The sequence below is a fragment of the Macaca fascicularis genome, chromosome 16 (assembly GCF_037993035.2).
Source record: "Macaca fascicularis isolate 582-1 chromosome 16, T2T-MFA8v1.1".
Taxonomy (NCBI): Eukaryota; Metazoa; Chordata; class Mammalia; order Primates; family Cercopithecidae; genus Macaca; species Macaca fascicularis.
Window position 1 is genome coordinate 82,691,768 of NC_088390.1, and position 24,357 is coordinate 82,716,124.

The following is a 24,357-nucleotide window of genomic DNA, read 5'->3' on the forward strand; positions in this document are numbered from 1 at the left end:
TAGAGTGCACTGGCCGGATCTCAGCTCACTGCAAGCTCCGCCTCCCGGGTTCACGCCATTCTCCGGCCTCAGCCTCCCGAGTAGCTGGGACTACAGGTGCCCGCCACCTCGCCCGGCTAGTTTTTTGTATTTTTCAGTAGAGATGGGGTTTCACCATGTTAGCCAGGATGGTCTCAATCTCCTGACCTTGTGATCCACCTGTCTCGGCCTCCCAAAGTGCTGGGATTACAGGCTTGAGCCACCGCGCCCGGCCTATTTTTATTTTTTATTGTCATTATTTTTGAGACAGAGTCTTGCTCTGTCGCCCAGGCTGGAGTGCAGTGGCGTGATCTTAGCCCATTGCAACCTCCACCTACGGGGTTCAAGCAATTCTTGTGCCTCAGCCTCCTGAGTAGCTGGGATTATAGATTACAGGCATGCACCACCACGCCCGGCTAATTTTTGCATTTTTTTTTTTTTTAGTAGAGACAGGGGTTTCACCATATAGGCCAGGCTGGTCTTGAACCCCTGACCTCAAGTGATCCGCCTGCCTCAGCTTCCCAAAGTGCTAGGATTACATGTGTGAGCCACTGTGCCCGGCCGGAAAAAGAATTTAATGCACTGCAGAGATGGAGGTTGGGAATGCCAGTTCGCCATCCTTCCCCCAAACCCATTACCCAAGACAGCTGGTGTCCTTTTCTCCCCATCCCCACAGAGGCGGGGAGGGTTCGCTCAATTCAGGCATCTCCAGCGGAACTCTCAGTGCCCTCCATAGATCTTTTAGGGAGGGGGCCCTTTGAGAGTCCCACGGAAGTGACAGCTGCAACAGGAACGGAGGTAGCATGGGTGAGCTAACCACTGCCTCACTCCACAACTGGACACTCTTCCCCTCCACCGTCCCTCAGAGGCCCCATCTGTGAAATGAGATTCTGGATTTGGGGGAGGATTGAAATGAGTTAATAGACATTCAAGTCTTAGAGAGCTGCCTGGCTCACAGGAAGTGCTTGGTAACTGGCAGCTGTTTGTTATGGTCCGGCTATTGTGTGCCTGTTTCAGGACTGATTCAATGACTTGCATTCACAACAACCTTGTTATCCGGGAACGGAGGAAATACTGCTAAGATTGTTTCTCTTCTTGGTTGCTGCCTCACCGCTTGTCCTGAAGCCCAGACCATTGATGTAACAAGGATTTTCTTTCTGAGGATACCATGTTTTATTTGTGATTCAAGCCTTTTTTTTTTTTTTTTTTTAAATGGAGTCTCACTCTGTTGCCCAGACTGGAGGGCAGTGGCACAAAATCGGCCCACTGCAACCTCCACCTCCCAGGTTCACACCATTCTCCTGCCTCAGCCTCCCGAGTAGCTGGACTACAGGCGCCCGCCACCATGCCTGGCTAATTTTTTGTATTTTTAGCAGAGATGGTGTTTCACCGTGTTAGTCAGGATGGTCTCGATCTCCTGACCTCGTGATCCACCCGCCTCGGCCTCCCATAGTGCTGGGATTACAGGCGCTGGCGACCGCGCCCGGCCCATGGCGTATTTTTATTTCTCTGTTTTACCTACCATACATTGTCCTCTCAGATTAAAATAATAGTACCTTCAGTTAATAATACCTCGCATTTAGGAAGTTGCTTTCATCCCATGAGCTCAAAGCCCTCTACAAACATGACCTCATTCATTCTCCTAGGTGTGGGGCAGTTCTAGGTGTCCCAGCTAGTCATCTCCAACCAGATTCTCAGAAGCCAAAATGTGGATTAAGCACTTCCACATCTCAGGACCACAAATCACGGGCTCTGTTGCTCTCCTTCCCTCTTCCTGAGTGACCTTAGGCCCACAGAAGATAACTAGAACCTGAGTCTCTGGCTTGGGGGCCTTGCCCTCCATGCCTCGCCCAGGTACCCACAGCTGGGCCCTGCAACTGTTAAACATTACATAAACTGGATAAACTGCCTTCATATCCAGGAAATAACAGGTTTGGCAATTTTGGACTCTTGCTTTCCTTGGGAACTTACTTCTGAATTAAGACCTACGGGCTCATAGGGGACATTCCACTACATCCAGAAATGTCTCTCCCCAGGGTAGACCCTCCTACTCACGGCCCTGACATGTTTGACACCCGCATGTACTTGTGAAAACCTGGAGCTCCACAGTGACAGTACTTCCTTCTTCTGGGCTGCTTGTGGCCTGAGCTCCCTGGCAATGTATGCTGCCGGCTGCTCACTTTTGTTTTCACCTTGCAGTTACTGGACGGGAAGGCTGCAAGCTGTACTGGACTCTCCAGCCACACACCAGGTCCCAGCCCATGTGTACTTCAGGGCAATTCCCAGGAAAAAGCTGACTCCTACTCCTTCAAAACAAACAAACAAAAAACGAACCAAATGGAATGAGCTCATTGTAGTACCTGAATTTGTTTTTCATCAGTACAGAAACATTAACATTAGTTGTAATCTTCTTCTTCTTTGTAAACTTTAAAAACACATATTGTCAAGTTTTCTTAGATAGGGAGTTAAATCCAATGTAGGCAAAGTCAAGATAGAACCACGGCATGCTTTCTTATTATAAGCCTCCTTCTGTTCTGCAGACCTTTAGTTAAAATACACTCTGTAATTAGTAGTTCAGATAAAAAACTCACTAAGTTTTCCTGAAACAGAAACTCTTAGCAGCGAATCCCTAACAATATTTATCTTCCCAATCTCTTCTGCCCCTTCCCCAATCTGCTTAAACTCCTAGTTCTTTTCCTACCCCCACAATTCTCAAACACAGCCCTGAAGATCAAACCCTAATCCAAAAGATGGAAGCTCAGCACATATAAACAAATTTGGGGCCAGCTATGGTGGCTCACACCTGTAATCCCGGCGCTTTGGGAGGCTGAGGCAGGAGGATTACTTTAGTCCAGGAGTTCAAGACCGGCCTGGGCAACATAGTGAGATCTCATCTCTACTAAAAATTCAAAAATTAGTCAGGCATGGTGGTGTGTGCCTGTAGTCCCAGCTACTCAAGAGGCTGAGGCAAGAGGATTGCTTGAGGTTACAGTGAGCCATGATCATGTCACTCTAGCCCTATCTAACAACCACCACCAAATTTTGGGCTTTAAAGGGCTACAACTGAGAAACAGTATCTCTGCAGAAACACTCACTGTTTATTATTTGTTTTTATTTGGTAGAGATGGAGTCTGTGCTATGTTGCCCAAGCTGGTGTTGAACTCCTGGCCTCAAGTTATCCTCCTGTCTCGGCCTCCCAAAGTGCTGGGACTATAGGTGTAAGCCACCCCAACCCCAGACTCCACCCCTACTGCCACCCATTGTTTTTTTAAAACGTGGTAGAAATTAAAGCTTCATCTTAGCTTTCGTGACAAGCCAGAGGAAAAAAAAGGAAATTAAAGCTTCAGTTAGGTCAACCGATTTAACAAGAAAAAATTCTTGGCTTGGGATATTGGTCACTGAGGAAGTCTCACTTTTTTCCTTGCATATTTCCTTGCATATCATATTTATGGTACATAAATCTTGGCTTCCATCTTCAGAGAGCAAAGTCTTTGGTCTAAAAACTAAGAAAAGACTGCTCGATCCTTGCGGTGGGTAGTGATTAGAAGAGCGCAGGACGCGGGTTCTTAGGGTGCAAGTAACGTTCTGTTAATTGATCTGGGTGTTCACTTGGTGAAAAGTCTGGGAGCTGTACCTGCGACATCGCACTTTCCTAATGTACGTTATGTCTCAATAAAAGATTTTTTTGAAAAATTGGGCTGCTTGAAAGTTATTTTTAAAAATTACATGCTTTTGAGACTTGAGCAGCTGCAAAGACTCTGTTTTCTATTTTGATCATTCTGTTTCTCGAGATGACCACATCTTTCAGAGGAAATGAGTCAAAGCCACTCTGTCTTGCTTTTCCAGCTGAGCATGTTCTGTTTCAATGAAGTAATGAATGAACTTGGCCGCACCACCCCCAAGCCTACAACAGCAAACAGAGGGCCCTCGGCCAATCAGCAGGCACTCTGGGTTTTCAAGTTGAGTTCAAACAGGACCAACGGAGGCCAATCAGCGCGCGCGGCCCCGCCCCGAACGCCCGGCCGTGACCAACCACGAGGCCGGATGAGCCAAAACACAGCGGCCGGCCAATGCTGGGGAGCCCCACGGCGCCGAGCTCCGCCAATGGGCGCGGCCGGGCGAAAAGAGAAACAGTGAGGGCCCCACAGGCCGCAGGATTCGAATCGAACGTCCTTACGGGAGCCGGGCGCTGGCGGAGCGGCGCCCCGGCCAATCAGCGGCGGTCCCCGAACGTTGGGCCGGCCCAGCCCCGCCCCGCGCTGTTGTTTGTGGTGTCGGCCGGGCTGCGGGAGCCGAACCACAACATTCGCCGGGCGGGCGGCGGCGGAGCGGGCGGCGGAGCGGGCGGCGGAGCGGCGGCGGCGGCGGCGGTGAGCGCGAGCCCCGGAGCCCTGGGCGGCCGGCCTCCCGCGCCCGCGCAGCCCCGCGTCTGCGTCCGGCCGGAGCCGCCGGGCCCCGCGCCGCGCCATGTCGGTGAACATGGACGAGCTGCGGCACCAGGTCATGATCAACCAGTTCGTGCTGGCCGCGGGCTGCGCGGCCGACCAGGCGAAGCAGCTGCTGCAGGCCGCCCACTGGCAGTTCGAGGTGCGAACCTGGCTGCCGCGGGGCCGGGCCGCGGGGGTCGGAGACGCCGGGCGGCGGCGGGGGCGGGGAGCGCTCCTGTCGTTGGCCCGGAAGGCGATCGGCGCCCGCTAGCGGGTCTTAAGCAGGACCGGGGCTGGGGCCGGGACCGGCTCCCCCTGCACGTGGGGCAGCCGAGGGTCGGGGGCCGCGGACCGGGCGCGGAGGCGGGGGGAGCCGGTGGGGGGCCCGGCCGCTGCGTTTCCTGCCTCCGCCGGGCCCGCGGTGTCACTGCCCTGTTTGTCCGCAGACCGCGCTGAGCACGTTCTTCCAAGAAACCAACATTCCCAACAGCCACCACCACCACCAGATGGTAAGCGGCGGCGGGCAGGGGCGCGGGCCGGGGCCGCTGTCAGCGCGACGGTGACAGCCATGTTGCCGGGGAGCGCCGCGCCGCGAATGTAAACAAAGAGCCAAAATGTCTTCCAGGAAAGAGCGGCTCCCGGGCCGGCGCTGGCGCCTCCAACTTTGAGGCCCGCCTCCCGGGCTGCTGCTGCTTGGCCTCGGGACTGGTGCCCGGCACTGGTCCCTGGGGGGAAGGGGTGCCAAAGTTGGGGGTAGGAGGGAGGGGGAGAAGGCCGGGGGCCTGGCGAGGAGCTCAGGAGCTGGGGGACCCCAGAGCCAGGGGATGAGGAGGGGGCTCGGGTGATGCCCGGACGTCTGGGACACTGGGAAGCCCGTGCGAAGGGCCCAGGGAGGGCGCTGGGGGTGCTTGCGTTTATAGGGACCCCCTCGTGCTGTTGAGTGGTTTTCCCCCTCCCCCTCCACACACACACACCCAGCGCTACAGGGAACAGGAAAAGCATGAATCCACCCTGGCTCAGGAAGCCGGGCTCTAGCCACAAAGATCTGTTCACCCTTCCGAAGCCCAAGGGGACTGGGAAGTTGGAAGGACATACATCCCCCAAGCCAGGAGGACACACAGATTTTGGCCCAAGATAAGGCCAGGAGTGTGTCTTTAATTTCTGTGTTGAGTTCTACCAGCCCAGCACACCGAGAAGTGGTCCGGGTCTGGATTTGCTTTCTTTATCATTCTGGCCCAGACCTGAGCCTTTGCCCTCCTGGCCATGGGGTACCCTGCTTTCTTAGAGGCCCAGGACATCCCTCCTCTACCCTTCCCTGCTAGTTACCTATTGGACCTGCTGGGGGAGGAGGGGCTGGGCTCAGCGATAGGGATCTTAAAACATTGTTCCCCAGGAGAGCTGTTGTGGCTTCTAGGTACATTTTTGGGATTTTTAACACTTGGTGCCCTTGCCTTTGGCTCTCTGTTTTCATCTAGTCACAGAGGACAAGTAGAGGGGTCTGTCTTGATCTTTTTAACTAGTTTTTCTCAGAATGGCTGATGCTGTATATAAATCAAGCAAAAATGGCATTTGAGTATGATGGGAGCGTGGTACTGGCCACAGGGCTCTTAGAAACCCCAGAGGGTTTCATCTCCAGGAGACACGCTCCCCTGCACTTGACCATGAGAAGTGGCCAAGCACCCGCCTGTGCTTGAGCCTCGGAGCTCCCTGCCATCTCCTGTCAGAGGATCCTTGAGGTGTCCTCTCACCAGCTGTGGCCATCCCAAAAAGCTCAGAACTTCCAGATACTACAGCCATTCTGAGGGGCTGAGAACAGGGAGGCTCCCCAGGAAGAGCTGCTATGGCATCCTGTTTAGTTCCTATTGCCCCTCCTCTGCAAATCCCAAGGAGATGGTAAGTCTCTTTTGAAGCATCCCTCAAGGAAAGCAGCAGGTTTTGTAACACACATGACCAGCGTGTCCATCAGTGCCCAAGTCTGAGTGCCTTAGCGGCACAGCGGAGGATACCATCCCTGCTCTCGGAAAGTTCGTGGTTTCTTTTTTTTTTTTTTCTAATTTTGATTTTGAGAAAGGCGGGGGCAGGAGAAGTCTCTCTGTGTGGCCCAGGCTGGTCTCAAACTCCTGGCCTCAAGCTATCCTCCCACCTCAGCCTCCCAAAGTGCTGGGATTATAGGAGTGAGCCACCGCACCCAGCTGGCAATTTCTTTTCTATTTTTTTTTCTTTTTCTATTTTTTTTTTTTTTTTGAGATGGAGATTTACTCTTATTGACTAGGCTGGAGTACAGTGATGTGATCTTGGCTCACTGCAACCTTCACCTCCCAGGTTCAAGCTATTCTCCTGCCTCAGCCTCCCAAGTAGCTGGGATTAGAGGCACATGCCACCACACCTGGCTAATTTTGTATTTTTAGTAGAGATGGGGTTTCTCCATGTTGGTCAGGCTAGTCTCGAACTCCCAACCTCAGGTGGCCCATCTGCCTCAGCCTCCCAAAGTGCAGGGATTACAGGCATGAGCCACCGCGCCCGGCCTGGCAATTTCTTTTAGACAAAGTAAGTCAAAGGAAAAAGATTAAAAGCAAAAAACAAAACAAAACAAAAAAACACTAGAGACTAGTAACAGCAAAATGGCAAAACCAGAAGTCATGAGTAACTGATAAATGATTGTCGCATACATTACTGTAGATTCCCATAGTTGGAACCTTCCCAGTTGATAAGGAGGGTTTCCCAGTTGGAAGTAGAGAAAGGCACCACAGACTTTAAGTGGGAGGACAAGGCGGGTGCAGGGGACACTGGGTTCTCTTGAGAACTGGCCGAGGGGGCGCATCTGGTTCAAAACTCCGATTTTACAAAAGCAGAGAGAACCTCCAGAGAGGTTCAGGAACTTGCCCAAGCTCACACAGGCAGGCCGACACAGGCCTGCCAGCCATCATCCCTGCTGTTCTCTCGTGGCTGTTTGAGGAGACAGGCCTCGCTGGCTCAGGGAACTGGGGAAGTCGGTCACGATGCTGTGATGCAATTGGCCTCCACCCCCACCCTTCATTCATTGTTTCCTGCTGCCGAGAAGCCGTCCCCAGAGGCGGGGGGGCAGGGAGTCGTGGAGGGAGGAGGGGAAAGGTCTGGGTGGGGCCAGGCCTCTGCATTGAGTCCTTCAGCCTCCCCTGAGGGCCCCTAGAAAGGCAAGGGTCAGAGCTCCCTTGGTGCCTTGGGTGCTGACATGGTGTGGGGCTCAGTGGACAGGGTGTGCGAGTGGCCCCCTTCAATGTAGCTTACACCCCCCCACGCACAGCCCCCGGTTTCTGGCTGTGAAAGCTCCCTCTTTTTTTTTGAGATGGAGTTTTGCTCTGCCACCCAGGCTGGAGTGCAGTGACGCAAACTGGGCTCACTACAACCTCCACCTCCCGGGTTCAAGTGATTCTCCTGCCTCAGCCTCCCAAGTAGCTGGGATTACAGACACCCATCACCACACCCAGCTAATTTTTGTATTTTTAATAGAGACGGGGTTTCACCATGTTGGTCAGGCTGGTCTTGAACTCCTAACCTCAGGTGATCCTCCCACCTCAGCCTCCCAAAGTGCTGGGATTACAGACGTGAGCCACTGTGCCTTGCCAACGCTCCCTCTTTCAAGGTGAAGAGCCCTCAAGTCTTGTTCCCCCGACTCCTGTGCTTGGGGGAGGGGCCAGTGTTGTTAAAATGAGGAGAAATTCGAAGAAGGACTCCTGTAGCTTCCTGGGAAAGGGAGAAAGCAGCTTTGAGGTCCCAGTCAGTTTTGTGTGGTCTTGTTCTCTGTGTTGCCTTTTGCCCATGCTGCTGGCGAGGTACTCCTGGATGGCACTCCAGCCCCTGCCCCCAGGGTAGTGACAGAAGACAGCAGATGGGGGACTGTAGCTACCCCCAGGAAGAGGACTGAGGGGCTGGACAGACTGAGAAACTGCCAGCCTGCAGCCAAGGGCAGGCCAGCTGTGTGTTCGGCCTGAGGCTCCAGACACAGGACACTGAAATCCCTGATTTCTGTCCTCAGGGGGCCCAGATATAAAGGGGCTCTTGACTCTGTCTGTGCAGTGTGGCCCAGTAGATGTTAAGAACTTGGACCTGCAGACTTGGGAGCTGGGGAGATCCGTCTTCTCAACTTGCCCTCTGTTGTGGGTGCATTTTCGGGCAACTGACTTCTGGGCCTCAGTTTCCTAATTTGTCATAAAGAGAAGATAATTGAAGCCATTAAGTATCATTGTTAAAAGATAAGGGAGGCTGACCGGGTGCGGTGGCTCAAGCCTGTAATCCCAGCACTTTGGGAGGCCGAGGCGGGTGGATCACAAGGTCAGGAGATCGAGACTATCCTGGCTAACATGGTGAAACCCCGTCTCTACTAAAAAAAAACTAGCCGGGCGTGGTGGTGGGCGCCTGTAGTCCCAGCTACTTGGGAGGCTGAGGCAGAAGAATGGCGTAAACCCGGGAGGCGGAGCTTGCAGTGAGCGGAGATCGCGCCACTGCACTCCAGCCTGGGAGACACAGCGAGACTCCGTCTCAAAAAAAAAAAAAAAAGATAAGGGAGGCAAAGCCTTCAAGGCCTGGTGGCTGTCACCCTTAGTATGGTGTGAACCCATCCACCAAGGTGGTTTAACTTTTCCAGAGTTGGCACAGGAGGGAGAGCCTCCCCGCTGGCCGCTCTCCCTTGCCCAGCAGCCTGGGAGCATCTGAGGGTGGCTGGTGGGGCAGCCAGCTGCTCTCCCTGGCCAGGGAAGGCGCGGAGCAGCGGTGTCCTGGGCTGCCCCCTGCCCTCTCACTTGAATCTGACACCTTAGCTCCTGGGTGCAATTAACCATTCACTTTGGATGCTCCTCAGGGTGTCATTTCATGAAACACTGTTGGTTTTGATAAGGTTCTTGGGTTTTGTTTGTATTGGCTCAGGGAGAGGGCGCTTTTGTCCTATGGAAGCTGCTTGTGCAAAAATGAATGAAGCTGAAAAATGGGAGTAAAGGAGTGGCTGACCTGGGTAAGCCCCATCCAGTGGCTCGGGGACCCTCGAGGCAGCCTCCCCACACCCGTGTTCTCTCCCCGCAGATGTGCACTCCCAGCAACACCCCTGCCACGCCGCCCAACTTCCCCGACGCGCTGGCCATGTTCTCCAAGCTCCGCGCCTCCGAGGGCCTGCAGAGCAGCAACAGCCCCATGACAGCAGCAGCCTGCTCCCCACCTGCAAACTTCAGCCCCTTCTGGGCCTCGTCCCCGCCCAGCCACCAGGCACCCTGGATCCCACCCTCCTCCCCCACCACCTTCCACCACCTCCACCGCCCACAGCCCACGTGGCCCCCAGGAGCACAGCAGGGGGGCACCCAGCAGAAAGCCATGGCGGCCATGGATGGCCAGAGATGAGACTGGACGCCGCCGGGCGCTGGGCTGGAGCTGGGGCAGCCCAGGGTTGTGGGGACACAGGAGGGCCAGGGAGGGGGGAGCCGGGGAGGGCAGGGGGTTTCCCGAAGATCGCACTGGAAGATTTTATAAAAGAATTTTTGTGGGTGGGGGGGATAGTAAACTTCCTGGACCACTTGGGTCCTTCAGGAGTTTTTCAGGCAAGTTTTTCCTCTGTTTTTAATATATAACTATAATATATATGAATATATAAATATAACTAATGTGCGTGAGAATGGGCCTGGCACACCTGCGGTGCTCGGGGCTAGGGCTGCCATGCTGCAGAGCCGATGGAGTGATGTTGTGGCACAAGGTGTCTCAGCTGCCTCGTTTAACAGCCATGCCTTCTGGAATCTGGAAGCGGACCCCACTCCCACAGTCACCGGGGCAGCCACATAGCGGCTGCAGGTCCCGGGAGGGCCTGAAGCCAAAGTTGTGGAAGGCCCTCTTGGTATCAGGGCTCTCTCTCCCCATGGCCTCTTCCCCACCTCTGATTGCTGGTTGTAGCCCCATAGCTCTTGTCACCTGTCTTCTGCTGAATGCAGGGCTGATGTGGCACTGAGGAGCTGACTTAGGTCAAAGGTCAGGCTCTGCCCAGCAGGGGACTTGACTGCCCTGGGCACCCTGCCCCTCCCACTGCGGAGAGCCTGCCTTTGGGTTTAGTTCCCAAATCAGAATCCCATCTCACCAGGGTGAAATTTTAATTTAAAAACTTAAAAAGAGACTTTTCTAACTTCCCTGGTTTGCGGTGCTTTTATTTCCGTTGGTGGGAAAAGCAGTCTCCTCAGAAGGGGTGGTGGGGGTCTCTTGCCATTGGGCCGGTCTGGATGTTTTTTACTGGGGGGTGGTCACACCAGGGGCTCTTGACAGCATGGTCCAGGTTGGTGTGGGGATGGGGAGGGGCCGGGGTCCATCCTGAGTTGCTGTGACCGTCCCTTCTTGGCCCCATCGGTGTAGCCCCCACCCACAGAGTCCTAGGGAGGAGCGCTGGAAGTCATTTCCATCTGCAGTGGGGAGAGCTTCCTTCTAGCTGGGGGCCTCCTGATGGCCCCCCAGGCCCTCCCAGGAGGCATCTTCCAGCTGGGCTCATCTCTGATATTCCTCCCCTCAGCTTCCCAGGGCAGTATGTCCGTTTGGGTCGAGGGCCATGACCCAAAGGTCAGTTAAGGCTGGCGGGTCCCCAGAGGGGCCTGCTTCCATTCCCCCTTACCCACAGCCCCGTAGGTGTCAGCATGGGACACAGCTACCAGTTCCTGGCCTAGCAGCTCGTCCTCAGCTGGTCCTGAGGCGCGGGAGGTCAGCTGCGTGGGGAGCCTGTCCACCTGGCTAATGGGGGTGATGGCCGCATGGCTGGGATTCCTCCTCCAGCCCTGCCCTTTGCCGCCACACACTGTCCAGGCAGCCCCTTCCTGTCCTGTCCTCCTGCCTCGCCCTCTGCTGGGGTCTGCGGGGCCCAAGTCCTGCTGGAACACAGGCAGGACAAGGGTTCTGGAGGTTCAGGCTGGAAGTGAAGTGAAAGTCAAGAGGGGCCAGGCCCGGCACCCACCGCATCCTGCCTCCCGGCTTCCTCGGGCCCCTCACACGGTGGGGCAGCCCCTCCTCCAATGGAGCGGAACGGCGGGCCCCACTGCCCCTCCACCCCTGCGTGACACGGACATACTTGGAAGCTGGGTTCGTCCTTTCAGTTTTGTTTCCTGGTTGGAAACCCCTGAGACTCCTCCCCCTCCCCCCGCCCCTGCCCACCTGTGCTTTCCCAGGCTGGAAGGGGCAGTCCCTCTCAGCACGTGGGTGGTTAGGCTGTGACGTCCCCAGGCCGCCTGGGCCAGAGCCGGGGTCCACCCAGGTGTGGGCCATGCCAGGTGCGGGAATGGTGGGGGTTGGCCTGGCTGGCTTAGGGAATGTCGCTCCGGGCCCTTCTGTGGGTGTGGGGAAGGCCTGGGTGAGGAGGGCTGGGATGCGCCTCCCTGCCAAGCTGGTGAATTTGGCTTCTAGACCCGGGAAACTGAGCCGACCTTCTGACATTTCACAGCCAGGGTGGGGCCGAGAGCAACAGGAGCCCAGCTGGAGCCGGGGAGGGGCGGCCCTGCCTCTACCTCCTGCCTGGGGAGAAAGGGGCTGGGGTCCAGGGCTGCCTGCTGTCTGAGCAGCTCCTCTCTTCTGTCCAGCTCTGAGCATGACATCATTACGTGAAGACTCCCTGGGTCTCCGCAGAACAGGCCAGGAGGAAGCGCCAACCCAACCCAGCCAAGCCTGCCCCACTTTGCCCACACCTGGGTCAGGGGCAGAAGCGTTTTTCTGGGCTGTTTGTCGCCACATTTTCCTTTCCTGTGTGATTTTGTCTCCTCACACCCCAAAGCAGGCCTCTTGCCCCAGACATCCCTTTCCCATACTGGGGAGATGGGAACTGGGGGTGGGGGGAGCCCCGTTCTCAACTCTGAGCACTTCCTTTTCTCTGAGGGGGGAGCCTCTGAGGCAGAAAGGCTTTGGTGACTTCAGGGCTTTATAAACCTCAGGGTGGGGGCCATTCTCATCTACTGGGGGACCCCTAGAATCTGGCTGGAGTCCAAGCTCAGGAGGTCAGGGGACTCCCTGGTCCCAGGAGCTTCCAGTGGGTTGCAGCAGTGATGGGGGCTCATCTCTAGCAGTTGCTGCACCGGCCGGAGCCCAGTCCCACCTGCACGCCTCTGTCCCTTCACCTGCCAAGACCTTTAGTGAGTCCCCTTGCCTGCAAGTGTCGGAGCTAGGGCAGAGGGAAGCAAATCACGACAAGCGACAAGCACCGGGCTCGCACCACCTCTCCACCCACCACCTGGGTGTCTTTTTCTAGGAGGGGAACGGGGAAACTGCATCACAGCCACAGCAGCCCCTGGTCTGAGCTTTCAGGTCCCGGCTGTCTCTGCAGCAGCCCACTCAAGGGAGAGCAGCAGAGGGCGGCAAACAGAAACCTGCCCAGCCTCCAGCCATTGGCACTGCTTCCCTGGAATCCCACACCAGGGGTCAGGAACCACCCTGAGCCAGCAGCAAGAGCGCAGCAGGCAGCTGCCACCCTCACGCCCAGAGTGCTGGACACTGACAGCTCGGGCCCCAGCCCCCCAGGCTAGAAGGCAGGTCTAGGGCCAGAAGGCAGAGCACCCCGGGTCTAGCCGAGGCCAGGAGAGAGCTGGTTGGGTGAGCGTTGGCCCAGCTGGTCCCAGGGCCAGGAGTCTCCCTGTCCCCAGTGCAGTGTCCAGCTCTCCCGAAGCCCTGGCGCCCTTGGAGAACGGAAGCTGAGGACTCACTTTCAGGCTACAAACCAGATCCACTGTCCAAGAGAAGGTCTACTGAGTGGGCAGGCCTGGGGGTGGTCTGGAGGCACGTGGGGGGGCTGCCTGGCCAGCAGCGGGTACTTCCCCTTCCCTCCATCTTCCTGAGCCAGGACTGTCAGAGAAGACTCGCCGCACCTAAACTTCCTCCTGAACATTTATTTACACCTCCGCTCACTGAGCAGTGCTGGACCGTGGCCCCCGCGTGGGCTCCTCGAGCCCCTCCCCAGGAGGCATGTCCATGTGCCTCTCCAGCCCCCTGTTTGCCACCGTGGCAGAGCTGGGTGGGTGGGCTGTGTTCGGCTGGGAGAGACGGCCCTCGGAGGAAGGTCTGGCTTTCTGCTGATGCGAAGAAACTGCAAGACAGAGGGGCTGAGGTTGCTCAACACATTTCCCAAACCCACCAGGGGTCACCGCAGCCTGCCCAAAGCCCAGGGAGGTTGACAGCAGTTCTGTTCACCAGGCCGGGCTGACACAGGCTGGAGGGGAGCTGCCGGGGCCGGGGGGCACGGTGCAGGCCCATCTGAGCTCCTAAGCAGTCGTGAAGCACCCTTCATGATCTTTGTGAATGAAAAATAAGCAAACGTGTCCTTCTGCAGGGGCCAGGAGCTGCCTCTTTGGTACTGTTTCCTGTTAATACGGACACTAGACACCCACACCGATAGGCACAGGAATTTTCCCGAGACTACCAGTCCCTCTCTCCTGCTTCCAGAGCATTTTCAGTGCCCTTAGAGTAGACACTGGGAGAAGTGAGCTAAGTATTCCCAAGAAAACAGAGTTCTGGGAGCCAGGGTGACAGTTCTGTGCTCACCGTCCACCACTGAGACCTGTCCTTCCCAGAACAGCCTCTGGGCCAGAGGGCTTGGCTTTGAACTCCCGCTCTGCCGCTTCCAGGCTGTGTGACCCGGAGCAAGGACCTTCACCTCTCCGTGCCTCAGTTTTCTCAGCTGTAAGTGGTGCTAACGATGGTCCCTACCTCTTAGTGCTGGTACGTGGATTAAAAGTGGTTCATCCGTCCGTATAAAGCTCCTAAACTACCTGGCCTGTGGGGGGCCCTAGATGATGGCGAGGTGCCATGACCACCACAGCCAGTTATTCTGTTGTGATTTCCTCCTCCCTCAGCCACATGCCCTCACTGAGGGCTGGAGTGATGCTGGAGAGCATCTAGCTGAGGGGCAGGGGAGGGTGCAGGCTCTGGGCGGGGGGTCCCTGAACCTCCCGCAGGCATTCACAAGGAATGTGGGTGCATACTGTTTTACAGGAGGAAGGTCGGCAGCTTTCACTAGATTCTCAGGGGGGCCCTAACTCCAAGCAGCACTAACCCAGCACCCCCTTGATGACAGATGAGGAAACTGAGGTCTGGAGAGGGGACAGCCCTTGTCAAGAGTGACCTTGCCCAGGGTCACTTGGCAGTGATCCAGCCTCCTGGTTGCAGGGCCTTGTATGGCCCCGTAGCTTGGGGGTCCACAGCTCCCTGACCTTCAGGCCCAACTTAGCTCCTGGGGAGATCAAGGACCCAAGGGATCTTCCAGGCCAGGCGGCAGAGAGAGGTTCCTCCATGACAGGGTCAGGGGCCTCTTGGGGTCCCGGGCATGGCCTGTGCCCAGAAGCCACCATGCAGAGGCCAGGCGCATGAGCTCCATGACAGCGCACGTGAGCAGGGCAAGGGCATGGACCTGGAGCCAGAGATGTGGGTGGCGACCCTGTCCCTATTTCATCTTCTGTGGAATGGGACAGTAACAGCACCTACCCACCTCCCAGAAGGGGCACGAATCACTCAGTCACTCAGGGTCCTCTTTTCCACACCCAGCTTTCTCTTTTCTACACCTCCTTCAGCTCCCAGGCCCTCCCCTCTCCGGGGAGATAAAGGTATGGCCCTACATGGCAGGAAAGGGGGCCGGCAGGGCCAGCAGGGAGGCCTGGCAGGATGCCCCACCCAGAGGGAACCTACCTGAGATGTTGCCAGCTGACATCTGGGCACTCTGTGGCCGGGAGGGCAGGTGGCCATTGCCGCCGAGGGATGGCGGCCTGTGCACGTGGGGCCTGGGCTGCTGGGACTTGCGCTTTGAGGTCCCTGAGCCTGATGGGGGCAGGAGGGAAGGGTCAGTGCTGAGGCAGCGGTAAGAGCTCTGTGGGAACCCCTGGGCGTGGGGAGAGGGCTGCAGGGCTGCTGGTCATGGCCAGCCTCAGCTGAGTGGGGTCCTCGTCATTCTGAATTTGTGGCTATGCCCCAGAGAAGCAGTCTTCATTCATTCTCGTGGCCACCCACCCAACCCACCCACTCACACAGAGGAGTGTGCAGGGGAGGACCTGCACATGTCAGCCCTGTGCCAGGTGAGGGGTGAGTTCTGACCTGGGGTTTCCAGGGCAGGAGGGGAGGCATCTAGAAAGGCGCATACACAGCTAAATGCATGATGGGAAGTGACCAACAGCAGGTTTCGGGCGTTGCCACGGGAGGCGGGCATTCGGGGGCTGAAGTGGTGGGGCTCAACAGAGGGCACTGTGCTGAGTTTTGAAGGAGGAGGAGGCCCTGATGATGCCGTGGACAGAGGCCAAGACAGGAGAGCCCAGCAGTGCAGCCGGGATGGAGGCTGGCAAGAAAACACGGGGCCACCCCATCCCAGCTGATGGCTGAGGCTGGACAGCTGTCCTCCACCTGTGAACATTTACCTGGTGGTTTCTCGAGAGACCTGAACATTTGGAGTGAGGGGAGTGGAGAAGGAAGACACCCAGGGTCCAGTGGCCCATAAAAGTGCCAGGCCCCGGCCGGGCGCGGTGGCTCACGCCTGTAATCCCAGCACTTTGGGAGGCCGAGGCGGGCGGATCACAAGGTCAGGAGATGGAGACCACGGTGAAACCCCGTCTCTACTAAAAATACAAAAAATTAGCCGGGCGCGGTTGTGGGCGCCTGTAGTCCCAGCTACTCGGGAGGCTGAGGCAGGAGAATGGCGTGAACCCGGGAGGCGGAGCTTGCAGTGAGCCGAGATCGCGCCACTGCACTCCAGCCTGGGCGACAGAGCGAGACTCCGTCTCAAAAAAAAAAAAAAAAAAGTGCCAGGCCCCACAATGGATGCACACCCTGTTGGACCCGAGTGCGGCGCCTGGGGGCCTCTGGACTCCACTCACTGTCTTTGCTGAGGATGCCCGGCAGCCTCGTGTCCATCCGTCCCTTGTAAATGTGGCCATCCAGGCCCAAGATGTCCACCTCATCACGCTGTAGAAGTGGACAGATACCATCACCATTGTAGCGGCCACAGCCCCCTGGCCCCGGCCCATCCACACAGGCCTGAAGCACAGAGCACTGTGGTCTCAGAACCCTCCTGGGGGGCTCTGGGAGCCCCTTGGGGACCCGGGCATGGCCTGTGCCCAGCAGCCACCATGCAGAGGCCAGGTGCACGAGCTCCATGACAGCGCACGTGAGCAGGGCAAGGTCATGGACCCGGAGCCAGAGATGTGGGTGGCAACCCTGTCCCTATTTCATCTTCTGTGGAATGGGACAGTAACAGCACCTACCCACCTCCCAGAAGGGGCACAAATCACTCAGTCACTCAGGCTTTCTCTTTTCCACACCTCCTTCGGCTTTCTCTTCCCACCTCCACTAGGGTGGAGCGAGAAGGTAGAGGGAGATGAAATGGTATCTGGGGCATGGTTGGAGGCCTGGGAGGCCGGAATGCTGCTGGGCAGGCAGGCAGCCGGGATAAATCTTTCTTCCCAGAAAAGGGTAAGAACCTGAGGCTTTCACTGGGTCTGATTAAGGAATTGCCTCAAGGCAGAGGGCTGGCTGAGATGACTTCTGGTGGCTTTAGAGAATGACTGTGAGGAATCTGGAGCCGTGTCAGGGCCTCCCTCCCTGGTGGCTCCAGGCAGAGCCCTGACCTTCATGGCAATCTGGATCTCTTCGGTGGGATACAGGCCCCGGGGTAGGTGCTGCGGGCGGCTTCGGTGGTAGGGGTAGGTGAGGGTGTGGCTGCCCCCGCAGCGCCGGGGCACAGTTGAGTAGGTGTAATCGGCCATATCTGTCACCCTGTGATGAAAACAGGATGGAGTCATTGGGAGAAGACTGCCAGGGATGTGGCCTGGGACTCACCCACAATGGGGCTGACCAGAGGGAAGTGGGGCAGCTTCTCTTCAGGGGCTGCTGGGAGGCAGGGCAGCCGGGGCCCAGGAACAGGTGGGCGGGGGCAGAGCAGCTGCGAGGCCGGGCCACCCCAGTGACTGTGCACATGGACAGGTGTGCACACACACCCATACACTCACACACATACACACGTACTCATACACACAGTCTCACACACACATACACACAGGTCCTCACACACATGTACATACGAAGATACGTACTCACGCGCATACTCATACACATGCACACACACATACACACACATACTCCTACACACGTACCCATACATGCACACACATAAACACCCACTCACACACACGCACTCATACACACCCTTACACACACTCATACACTGACACCCATAGACACATGGCTTACACACATTACACACTGACACCCCTCGCCCACACTTTCACACACACACACACTCCCTTTTCTTCCCCAGCAGTGGGGCAAGGCATTTGTCTGCACAGCCGTGCATGGGCAGAAGCCAAGCCTGGTCGCTGGGCACCTGCTCCCCATGGCCTCGCCCCTCTCCTGTACCGTTTGTAGCAGGGGGAGCCCAGGCACTGGGAGTGCAGCAGCTCGCGGATTATCTGGCTGCTGGCCTTGGTGGAGCCCCCGAAGTGGATCTGCACCTTCTCGATATTCATCAGCATCTTGGAGTGCATGGAGCGCAGGCGCCCCACGCTCTGCTCCATCTGCGCCAGGTCACCCCGAGGGAAAGCACTGCCCAGCTTGAGGCTGCAGGGTGTGAGCAGAACAGAGGGAGGGTTGGCCCATGGAGGGGGCCTTGACCTTGTGTAAGCCGAATCCTTCAGTTCCGGGTCCCTTTTGTGCAGGACCCAGCTAGTCTCATGGGCTCTTGGCCGAGGGTGGGGGTCGCTGGGCAGCTTGACCCCTCAGCAGTAGCCCTTTCCACAGCATCTGAGGGCCAGACTTGCCGGGAAGGCTTTCCTCAGATGGGAAAGTGCAGGCCAGCCAAATGGACGAAAGCCCTGCTGCCTGCAGGTGGAGGAGCTGAGGGCCTCCCCGGGCCTTCCCATTCCGGCGCACCTGGCCCCGCATACCTGGAACCCGTAGGGCTTCAAAGAGCAGCCTGAAGTCCTCTGAACTATGAACTCCCATCCTTCGGAGAAGGGGAGCAGCAGAGAGGCGGGCAGGAGCCGGAGGGAGCATGAGATGCCCACCGCCAGCCTCCTTCGTTGGCTGAGCCCACCCTCCGGCTGAGCTATGCAGGACCCTCCCCCGACCGCTCTAATCCCGGGGTTGCTGAGACAGCTGAAGGCTGGGGAAGAGGTCGAGAAGTAGAGGAGCTCTCAGAGGCAGCTGGTGACCTTGACAAAGTCCCACCGTAACTCCCAAAGGCAGGTGTGACTAGGTCTGCCTCCTACTCTCATGCCCTGGGAACTGCCAGGGAGCTAGTTCAGAAATTGGCCTGCGGCCCCCACTGTCCCACTCCAAGGAGGAGGCTCTCCACACCATGCCACAGCGCTGCCTTCTGTCACGTTCCGCCGGGCCTTCCGGAGTCACCCCTGTCCTCTGCCTTCCCCATCCAGAGCCCTGGCCCCAGACCCTGCTGTCCCATACTTGCGGCTATGCTGCCGGACCTGCTCCAGTTCAAACACCGTGTAGGGGCGGATGGAATGGTGGCCAGGTAGGCCTGGACCCGCGGGGGTCACAGGGATGGCACTGGGCAGGGACAGAGGGAGAAGGGACGAGTCAGAGTGGGACAAGTCCTGTCCCCCAAATCCACCTGCCTAAAGAACCTTCCCACCGCCCCCGGCCTGGGAGGGAGCAAGGGCTGAAAGTAGACGCATGAAAGAAAGGTGGACACAGGTGGAGAAGGGAGGAGACACAGCCCTGCCGTGCAAGGCCGTGTGCCAGCGGTGTGGGCACTCACTGTCCGGTCACAGGTGTCTCCAAGGGCCGGTCACATGAAAGGCAGTGGAAATGTGCCAGGAGCTGCCTGTTAGGAATGGGACGTACACGCAGGGTGAGTGCTCTGCCCAGAAGTCCCAGAAGGGCTTGCAACCCTGCAGGCCAGGCAGGCTGGAAGCTCAGCCCACCAGGGTGCAGATCTTGTCCCTGCTCCCCGAGAATCCATCTGCTCCCACCTCCGGGCTCACATCCCAGACCTCCCTGCCCTAACCCAAAGCCAGCAGGCTTCCTTGGGCCCCTGAGGGTGCCCTGTGCAAGTCTCGGGGGCCCCCTGGCGGCCACGAATGGGAATCCTGGAATTCAAGCCTACCATGGGCCAGGTCCTATAGGCCAGGCCCCCAGGAGCTGTCTCAGCTCTGGGTATTGAGGACCTCTCCCTGTCCCAAAGGCCCAGCTTAGCTCAGCCAAACCCAGAGAGCCTTAAGCCTCCCCTCCTCCCTTTCTCTGCTGTAATACGAAGGGGCCTGAGCTAGAAAAGTGTTTCAAGCTCTTAAAATTCTGTCCCTCCAATCATGGGACAGTCCTGGGCAGGATCCGCTGCGTGCCGGCAGGAGCTCTTTGTCCGGGGACCCCCAGCCCCCTCTGCCCTCACCCTCCGAAGAGCGTGCCAGCTTCCTCCCCTGCCTCCCAGGTGTCACCTCCGCATGGCAGCCGCCTCGTCTGCCTGGTAGAGTGGGGGGCGCTCCCTGAGCTGCTGTCGCAGTGATTTCCACCGATCCTCCAGCAACTGCTTCACTGGGTCCAGCTCCAGGCGGTCCAGCTGTGGCAGGGAAAGGGGGCCCAGGGGACCTCTAAGGAAGCAGGTAGGGGGCTGACCCAGGAGAAGGTGGTGCTGTCCCAATCCTGGAGGCAGGGCTGTGGGATGGAGAGCCCCGCCATGCCCCTGCCTTACCTTGTTGTCCATCTCTGTGAGCAGCTTGTCCAGCATCTTCTGCCAGTCCTGCTCCTGCCCGCTCATCTTGGCCACCAGCTCCTGCATCATGTGGTTCAGCTGCTCCGTGGTGGCATCAAACTGGATACGGCTCACTTTGGTGGCCAGAGCACTCTTGTCGGCTTTCTGCCCAGAGACAGACAGAGGTCCCCGCATCTGGGAGATGGCCATGGAGGGGCCCCATTCCCTGGGGGTGTCAACCCTAACACCAGGCAGGTTTCTGAGCGCCCACACTCCTCTTGCCATCTTCCCTCCACTCAGTCTCTCAAAGAACAGCCGGCGAGACTGCCCTGGGACACAGCGTGGCCCCTGGGGCCTGGCACCCACCACATCAATCTCCATCTCCAGGTGCTCCCTGTTGGCCTTTTCCTTTTCGAGCTTCTCCAGACCCTGGTACAGCATCTGGGGAGGCCAAGTGAACAGAGGAAAAAAGAGCCAGCAGCTACGGGGCTACGGCACCACACTGAGCCCCGGCCCCATCCCGGCCACCCTGCGGCCACTCACAGCAATGTCCTTCTGTTTCTGCCGATGGTCCTCGATGAGGTTGCTGGTGGTGATGTTAAGCTTCTCGCAGTCGCCCTGCACCTGCAGGATGGCACTCTGCACGCGGCCCAGCAGCTCCTCGTCCTGCGGCAGGAGGGATGGGAAGGCTCTCGGAGGCTGCTGGCGCGATCCTACCCCCTGCTGCCTTAGTATTGCTGCCCCCAGGTAAGTTGGCCCTTAAAACATCTCCAAGGCTGGGAGCGGTGGCTCATGCCTGTAATCCTGGCACTTTGGGAAGCTGGGGCGAGGCAAGAGGATCACTTGAGCCCAGGAGTTCGAGAACAGCCTGGGCAACATAGGGAGACCCTGTCTCAAAAACAACAATGGGGCCGGGCGCAGTGGCTCAAGCCTGTAATCCCAGCACTTTGGGAGGCCAAGACAGGCGGATCACGAGGTCAGGATATCGAGACCATCCTGGCTAACACGGTGAAACCCTGTCTCTACCAAAAAAATACAAAAAAATTAGCCGGGCGAGGTGGCGGGCGCCTGTAGTCCCAGCTACTTGGGAGGCTGAGGCAAGAGAATGGCCTAAACCCGGGAGGCGGAGCTTGCGATGAGCTGAGATACAGCCACTGCACTCCAGCCTGGGTGACAGAGCAAGACTCTGTCTCAAAAAAAAAAAAAAAAAAAAAAAAGGAAAACAATTTCCCACTAACAGTGCAGGAGGCCCTCTGCCTGCCCTTTCTGGGTGTCCACCCCCACAGGACACAAGCGTCAGTCACCTACATCCCCACGGACTAGCCTCGGGACCCTGGCTTGCCAGTGGGGGGTCAGTAGAGGTGACGGAGGCTCAGGAGTGATGTGCTGTCCCAGGGCACTGGAGAGCTGGGCTGCACGCTTTATTCTCCCCTGTGCTCCTGGCCCAAATCTGAGTCCCTCAGCCCAAGAGGCAGGACCCAGGACTTGTGGCTGTGCCCACCCCCACCAGCAAGCCTGCCCTTTGGAGGGAAATTGAGAAGGGGTCGGAAGACCCGTGTGCCAGGGAGCCAACATCTCCTACAGTTGGGCCTGTGTTTCCAGGGCACACGAAGGGCACTGATCTGTCCTCAGCCAGCATGTGCTGTCCCACCCCATCAAGCCAGCTCTTCCCCATGGTCCCCTATCCCCAAAGCTAGTTCTGCTGCTACCCTTGCTGTGGACCTGCAGAAAGACCAGGGACTCTTGTGGGATCTGGCTAAAGGGCTCCACCATGGAGAGCTGACCTTGAGGTCCAAACACCCGCCCCACTTCCGTGGGTCTGCAGCAGGGTGACCCTCCCCTGTGGGGCCATGTCCAGTTGCAGCAGGAGGGAGGCGAGCAGAGCCCCACCTGTCTCTGAAGCTTGGCCTTCTTGGAGGGTCGGGAGACGACCAGGCTGTTGACCATGTCTTGGAGTTGCTCATAGCGCTGCACCAGCATGCTGACCTGATGGCCCACATCCAGGCTGCAGGCTGGACAGGTGGCCTCAGGGTCGATCTGGCCAGGAGCCAAGGTGTGGGCCTTGTGCGGGGCCATGCTCATGGACAGGAGCGTGGAGGAGGAGGTCAGCATGCCCTCAATGATCATCCTCAGCTTGTCCAACTGCATGCAGGAGAGACGGCAGCAGCAGGGCAGTGAGGCCAGTCATGGCCACGTTCTGCCCATGCTGGCACTGCTCCTAGCCTGTGTGCCTCTTCCCTGTTGCGCCCTGGGCAGTTGCTGCATCCTCAGTGCCTCCCAGAGCATGTGCCATCATGGGCATCTATCCAGTAAACGGTGAGTAGAGAGAGTTCTCCGGGAGCACAGTGTCAATGCTGAGCCAAGCCCTTGCCAGAGGAAGGCCTCTGGAGCTTTCTCCAGCCAGCCCACCGGCTTGGCTTAGTGTGAGAACATCTCTTCTTTAGCTAAATCATAAAGTGCTGCTGCCAGTTAGCTGGGCCGTAAACATACAGAGGACCCTAATGACACACAGGCCCCGCCCCGGGATCTGGGGCTGTGAGGTGTGGGGCTTGCACATGCTCCTGCTCAAATGCCGGGGGAACGGACATGCTCCGTCCAAAAAGAGAGGCTGGGCCAACCTAGGCTCCTCTCTTGGGAGTGGGTAATGGAGCAGAAAGGACTCTGCAGGGCTGGGGCAGCCACTGTGGAGCACGAAGGAGAGCAAGGTGGATGGAGAGTGGAACGCGAGAGAGACATGGGGGCTCAGAGGATGGGTCAGGAGAGGGACACGGGTACCCACAAAAGCAGATGCAGAGGGACAGGCGGACATGCCCTTCTCCCATGGCCTGGAAGTTCCCTTTTCCTCCACTCCCTACAGCTGCACATCCCCAGGGCAGCACCCTCTTGTGTGGGCTCACAGCAATGCTGCCACTTACAACCAGAAGAGCCTGCCTGGAGGCAGGCACCTCTGAGGGCCCCGGATGCAGAGGGACCGGCCAGTTCTCTCTGGAAAAGTGGAAGAGGCCTCCCAGAAACATGGGCATTTCAGTGGAGTCTTAAGACTAAGCCACAGCTATCTGTGTAAAGAACAGCAGGAAAGATAAGAGTGCGTTCAGAGAGAGGCAGGAGGCCAAGGTGGCTAAAGATGCAGCATGTAGAAGCAGGGGCCTCCAAAAAAAGCCTGCAAAAGGAGGCTAGGCCAGCCCAACAGGAAGTGGATTCTCTCCTGAGTGTGGTCCTGGGACAGCCAGACATGAGCTTGGATTGCTCTTCGGGCAGGACACCTGGCCTGGGGTCATGACATGATGCACACCACAGTTCCAGCAACTTGGGAGCCTGGAATGTGGCTCAAAGCACAAAGTGGGCAGGCACATGGCTCACGCCTGTAATCCGAGCACTTTGGGAGGCCAAGGTGGGTGGATCACCTGAGGTCAGGAGTTCAAGACCAGCCTGACCAACATGGTGAACCCCATCTCTACTAAAAATACAAAAATTAGCCAGGTGTGCTGGCAGGCACCTGTAACCTCAGCTGCTTGGGAGGCTGAGGCAGGAGAATCACTTGAACCCGGGAGACAGAGGTTTCAGTGAGCTGAAATTATGCCATTGGACTCCAGCCCGGGCAACAAGAGCGAAAGTCTGTCTCAAAAAAAAAAAAAAAAAAAGTGGGGTGCAGTGGCTCATGCCTATAATCCAAGCACTTTGGGAGGCAGAGGCAGGTGAATGACCTGAGGTCAGGAGTTCAAGACCGGCCTGACCAATGTGGTGAAACCCCGTCTCTACTAAAAATCCAAAAAAAATTAGCTGGGCGTGGCAGTGCGCACCTGTAGTCCCAGCTACCCAGGAGTCCGAGACAGGAGAATCACTTGAACCCAGGAGGTGGAGATGCAGTGAGCTGAGATGGTGCCACTGCACTCCAGCCTGGGCAACAGAGCAAAACTCTTTCTCAAGAAAAAAAAAAAAAAAAATGCACAAAGAGGTTCCTGACATGAACCCCCTTGGCCCAGTGGCTTTTCCTAGGTGGTCCTTCTGTGGGCGCTCAGAGGGCTGCTGCTGGTTCAGACACTCCTTAGTGAGAAAATGACCAAGAATTGCATTGCAAGGCTTAAAGGCAGACACTGTCAAGAAAATGCAAAGATAACCCACAGAATGGGAGAAAATATTTGCAAGTCATCTATCAAATAAGAGCCTAGCATCCAGAACATGCAAAGAACTCTTTCAACTCAATAATAAAATGACAAATAATTCACCTGAAAAAATGGATGAAGGATTTGAACA

At 57.2% G+C, this 24,357-nt stretch overlaps 2 protein-coding genes across 4 annotated transcripts in view; one reads left to right on the forward strand and one right to left on the reverse strand.

Moving 5' to 3' along the window:
- The first annotated feature begins 4,279 nt into the window (after positions 1-4,279).
- UBALD2 (UBA like domain containing 2) lies at positions 4,280-10,585 on the forward strand. Its single transcript, XM_005585051.4, has 3 exons — positions 4,280-4,605; positions 4,892-4,954; positions 9,501-10,585. The coding sequence occupies exons 1-3, from the start codon at positions 4,486-4,488 to the stop codon at positions 9,810-9,812; spliced, it is 495 nt and encodes a 164-aa protein (XP_005585108.1). The 5' UTR covers positions 4,280-4,485; the 3' UTR covers positions 9,813-10,585.
- A 2,705-nt stretch (positions 10,586-13,290) lies between these two features.
- Positions 13,291-24,357, reverse strand: part of QRICH2 (glutamine rich 2) — a 38,318-nt gene continuing 27,251 nt past the window's right edge. For 2 of the 3 annotated variants that reach the window (XM_065532028.2, XM_045376629.3), the window contains 12 exons: positions 21,994-22,245; positions 20,647-20,769; positions 20,470-20,544; positions 20,104-20,268; positions 19,850-19,971; positions 19,174-19,239; positions 18,861-18,962; positions 17,814-18,014; positions 17,027-17,174; positions 16,277-16,364; positions 15,102-15,230; positions 13,291-13,506 (listed from right to left, as the gene is read on the reverse strand). In XM_065532028.2, the coding sequence (XP_065388100.1) occupies positions 13,325-13,506; positions 15,102-15,230; positions 16,277-16,364; positions 17,027-17,174; positions 17,814-18,014; positions 18,861-18,962; positions 19,174-19,239; positions 19,850-19,971; positions 20,104-20,268; positions 20,470-20,544; positions 20,647-20,769; positions 21,994-22,245 (1,653 nt within the window). In that variant the 3' untranslated portion in view covers positions 13,291-13,324. Of the gene's footprint in view, positions 13,507-15,101; positions 15,231-16,276; positions 16,365-17,026; positions 17,175-17,813; positions 18,015-18,860; positions 18,963-19,173; positions 19,240-19,849; positions 19,972-20,103; positions 20,269-20,469; positions 20,545-20,646; positions 20,770-21,993; positions 22,246-24,357 lie in introns of those variants that run through there. The other variant, XR_012426196.1, reaches the window with a different exon arrangement.